Source organism: Telopea speciosissima, chromosome 1 (assembly GCF_018873765.1).
Source record: "Telopea speciosissima isolate NSW1024214 ecotype Mountain lineage chromosome 1, Tspe_v1, whole genome shotgun sequence".
Taxonomy (NCBI): Eukaryota; Viridiplantae; Streptophyta; class Magnoliopsida; order Proteales; family Proteaceae; genus Telopea; species Telopea speciosissima.
The window spans coordinates 81,772,195-81,776,878 of NC_057916.1; the positions used below are offsets into that span (position 1 = coordinate 81,772,195).

Sequence of the window (4,684 nt, forward strand, 5' to 3'; positions counted from 1 at the left end):
TCCATACACAGAAGATGCTAAGTATAGCCCTGCAAAGCTTTCTCTTAATTCCGTTATTGTTCTTTGGATCTCTTGGTTTGGGTAATTCATTGTCACTCTCAACAAGTGCTAGATGGGTTGTGGACATGGCTTCTGGTCGTCGCGTGAAGCTAAGCTGTGTGAACTGGGTTGCCCATATGCAACCCATGGTAGCAGAAGGGCTTGACAAGAAGCCATTACAAGATATTGCTTCTAAGGTGGCTTCACTTGGCTTCAATTGTGTACGCCTCACATGGGCAACCTACATGTTCACTCGTACACAACCTGTGAAGTTCACTGTTGCTCAATCACTCAACTCTTTAGGCCTTGGAGAAGCAGCTATAGGTATAGTTAGCAACAACCCCTCTCTGTTCAATCTCACCTTACTGCAAGCCTATGATGCCGTCGTCGACCAGCTTGGCACAAATGGCCTTATGGTGGTGCTTGATAACCATGTTAGCCGGCCGCAGTGGTGCTGTGGTGACAACGATGGAAATGGGTTCTTTGGTGATACTTATTTTGACCCAGAGGAATGGCTACAAGGATTGGACATTGTAGCTAAACGGTTTAGTGGTAAATCTCAGGTTTGAACTTGAGCCACACTTGCTTTTCAGATAATTTGATTATATGCCAAATTTGACTCTCAAATGCTTCATTGTTCATGAGATTTCACTTAAATGCAGGTAGTTGGGATGAGCATTCGTAATGAGCTACGAGGGCCAAGACAAAGCGAGACAGATTGGTACCGGTACATTAGACGTGGAGTGAAAAAGATTCACAAGGCAAACCCAAATGTGCTTGTGATTGTTTCAGGGTTGAATTATGATACAGAGTTGAGCTTCTTGAAGGGAACTCCTTTAGGAGTTAACTTGGATAACAAATTGGTCTATGAGGCACATTGGTACTCATTTAGTGAAGGAAACCGTCTAGTCTGGAAGACACAACCACCAGGGCAGGTGTGTGCTGATGCTATCAGAAGACTTGAAGACAGAGCAGGCTTTGTGATGGAGGGAGACAACCCAGTCCCTATGTTCATCAGTGAATTTGGTGTGGACCAAACAGGTGAGAACCCAGCTGATAATAGATTCTTGAGCTGCTTTCTTGCCTTTGCAGTGGAAAGAGATATGGATTGGGCTATGTGGGCTCTGCAAGGAAGTTATTACCTGAGGAATGGGCAAGCTGGGTTTGAGGAAACATATGGTGTGTTAGATGGAAATTGGGACCAGACCAGGAATCCAAAATTTCAAGAAAGGTTTAGGCTCCTGCAAGAGATTATCCAAGGCATGATCTTTTCCTTCTTATTAACACATCTCTTTCTTTCAAAAGTAATCTTCACCTTCCAAACTAGTGGATTTGATAACCTTCCCAAACTGCCCCAGTGCAAAACAGGGTTTAAAAAGGTTAACAAATTAATTAAGCCTCCATTGAGGTTAGCAATTTAGTATTCCTTTAGTTCACTCTATATGGATCAACTCATAAAAAGATTGATATCTTCTTATGCAGATCCGAGATCTGATACTCCAACATATCACATTATTTTCCATCCACTAAGTGGCCTGTGTGTCCGAGTGAACGAGAATAACAGTGTTGAAGCAAGTGATTGTCGAGACCGGAGCCACTGGAGTTACGAGGGAGGCCAAGCTCCAATCAGATTGTTGGGTACAGGCCTTTGTTTGGGTGTCACGGGGGATGGACTTCCAGTGACTCTCTCATCTACCTGCTCTAGTGAACAGAGCAACTGGAGCATAGTTTCAAGCTCCAAGCTACATGTAGCTGCCAAGGATGTGGAGGGAAGAGCTTTATGCCTGGAGATCAATTCTTCCAACTCTTCAACAATTTTGACAAGCAAGTGTGTTTGCTCCATAGATGATAACAATTGTGATGAGAATCTTGAAACTAAATGGTTTAAACTTATTCCCACAAATCTAAAACTAAATTGATCTTTTGTCCCGCGAGGGTTTCTCCTGTCGCATAGTCATGTGAGAATTGTAATTGTAGAATCTAGAAAAGATGGAAAAATAGAAGGGGGGGGGGGGGTTCAATATATAGGACAGACTCTGAAGGGAGCTCTTTCCATGGGACTTTCTTTGTTCATTTCCTTAATTATTTATTATATATACTGCTACCAGAATCATTGCCATCTCCATTTTATAACAAATGTACAGTGTTGGATTACTTGGGTAATGATTCCCAGTTTTTAGTGAAAACAAGCAATGGAACCAGGAAAACCAAAAGCAGATCCTTTCACTTTTTTGGGTTTGACATTGATCTGGTATTTGAAACTACAATTCCAGAAGGCAAATCTCAAAAAAATGAACTGGGTGTAGGCCATCCAGGTCTTGATGATTGGTTACCAAACCAAATGGTCCAGCCATGTCCATGCTCCGTTGAGACAATGCTACAAAGGAAACTACCATTGAGCATCTTTTTTGGTAGAGAATTGGAAATCATAAATTGAATTAAAAAGGTTGAAAAGATAGCAACCAACAATTCCAAAACAGAATTCTTTCACCCTCTACATAAACCCCCTTGCATATAACTCATGTACCTTCCATGATTTTCATCCAACTGACCCACCCAGACCTAAATAGACCTACATTTAACTACCATTGAACATCTTAGATGAGTTTACACTTAGGCTCCGCTTGTTTTGAAGTAAAGTAACCAGAAGAAGAGGGGGGAAGGGGGGGAGGGAGATGAGAATTGAAACACATACCTTAGCAAGGGATTGGATAGAACACCTGTTTTGAGCTGTGGAGGCACCTAGTCACTCACAATGAACACAAATTGTCAAAAAAAAAACAGACTTTTGTTCTGCTTCAACTATTAAGCCTTTCAAAACTCTCCATTTCATGGGGGTTCCTTTCTGAAGGAACAAATTTTTCTAAAAGAGAAGTGAATACAAGAGTGGAGCTATTAAACAATGGTAATATATGAAAAGTTTACAGAATTGAAGTATTATTCTGATGTGGTCATCGGAATGGCCTAAGTGGCTTCTCTAGAATTGCAGAAAAGAAGACCTCTCTGTCATCTTTATCAAGCTTTGGCACAATCACCCATTTATGCTTCTTGTACCTTATCATCTTAAATGACTCCAAAAAATCATTCAAATCCTCTTTCAAACAGAAGAAGTCATCAATCCAAAGCAGACCACCCGGTCTCAGAACACGATCCCAATCATACAAGACGAAGTCCAATAGCAGAAAATCGATCCAACCATCAAGAAATCTTGTTGTGTGGATAAGGTCAAGAGTGTTGTCAAAGAATGGGAGCCTTTGGTTTATGGTCAAGTAGAGAGGGATGAGCCCTCGCAGGGCAATCATCTCATTGAAGGGAGCCCCTAGATTAATGGTCGCCGAGACTATAGTGACATTGAACTCTCTCATCCGAGCTGCAAAAGTTCCAGTACCAATGCTGAAATCCAGTCCAATCCTGATCTCCCCGGGCTTGATACCCAATACTTCAGGTATAAGGAAATCGGCAGTTAGATTTGAAATTGGATTAACATTGACAGGTTTAATCCATCTGGGCATCTCATGATCCACTAGATTAAAGCAATCTGCACACTTGAAAAACCCCTTCTTCGTGTTCTTCTTAGCCAGGCAACTGAAGTTTTTGCATCTGTACTGACTCCATCGAACATTTCGATCGTCAGGGAGCTTCCACATAGATTCATTAATGGGGAAGGGCTTTCTGTACAGCTTTGGAGCTATTGACAAACACCTCCTCCTGGGCAATGGATCGCACCCATGAACAATGAGCTTTTGAGCGAGCTTCCAATCGTCATTGCAAATGTCCCCCACATCGTAATCCATGTACTCTTGGAGCTCTGCTTTCATGGAGAAACAGGCATGACCGATGCTGGTGAAGGTCCCATTTGCTCCCATGAAGTTTTGTTTGCCTAATCGATTGGGCTTCATCTTCACATACTTTCTAATCTCTTCCACCAGAAAGTAATTGCCGGGCTCATCAGATTGTTGCGAGGGCCTGAACAGAGGATGGGCAGCACCGATTCCATTCTGTGTCTGATGGGTTCCTTCAATCGACGACAGAGATGCCTGCACAGACTCTAGCAAACCCAAAATGTCTCCAAGGAAAGCACTGTGTCTCACCACAGAGGACTCCGCCGGTGATTCTCTTATGTGTCTCATTTCTTCATGAATCTTCTGGATCACCGTCTCTAAAGTTTTGCTTGTTTCGTTTCTGTTTCTGTCTTGATCCACAGGGTTCATATGCTTACAGAAATTATCAGGGTTAAGAATTGAGGTGAGAGAGTAGAAGTTGGACAAGGAGCTAACACTGAGGAGAAGAGCAAGTAAACCCACTATGAAGATAACCCTGTGTATCCCTCTCCATGCTCCAAACTTCAAAAAGAGATTTGAGCTCCGCATCTTTTGATCTCGTTGCTAAGTGAAGGACATAACCAGTATCACTTGCAGAAATCAAGTCGGTAAGAACAACTCGAGACAAACCATGAAGCCGATCCAAAATCTTTTATCGGGTACCCAACAAAGTACTAGAGAAGGATAAGAGAAGCAGTAGAAAGGTGTATTCATTGTGAAGCAAACTAGAGATGGGGAAGAACGCTTCCAATACCAAAGTTTCAGGGGGGGGCGGGGGGAAGAGGAAGAACTTGGGAAGGTTGCGACTTACCATTTATGCAAAT

At 42.5% G+C, this 4,684-nt stretch overlaps 2 protein-coding genes across 2 annotated transcripts; one reads left to right on the plus strand and one right to left on the minus strand.

The window, feature by feature from the left end:
• On the plus strand, nucleotides 1–2,028 carry LOC122656219 (glycosyl hydrolase 5 family protein-like). The gene is made up of 3 exons (XM_043850698.1): nucleotides 1–602; nucleotides 702–1,299; nucleotides 1,522–2,028. Exons 1-3 carry the CDS (start codon nucleotides 15–17, stop codon nucleotides 1,956–1,958), a joined length of 1,623 nt encoding a protein of 540 aa, XP_043706633.1. The 5' UTR covers nucleotides 1–14; the 3' UTR covers nucleotides 1,959–2,028.
• An 808-nt stretch (nucleotides 2,029–2,836) lies between these two features.
• Nucleotides 2,837–4,684, minus strand: LOC122656228 (probable methyltransferase At1g29790). Its single transcript, XM_043850709.1, has one exon. The coding sequence runs from the start codon at nucleotides 4,407–4,409 to the stop codon at nucleotides 2,991–2,993; it is 1,419 nt and encodes a 472-aa protein (XP_043706644.1). The 5' UTR covers nucleotides 4,410–4,684; the 3' UTR covers nucleotides 2,837–2,990.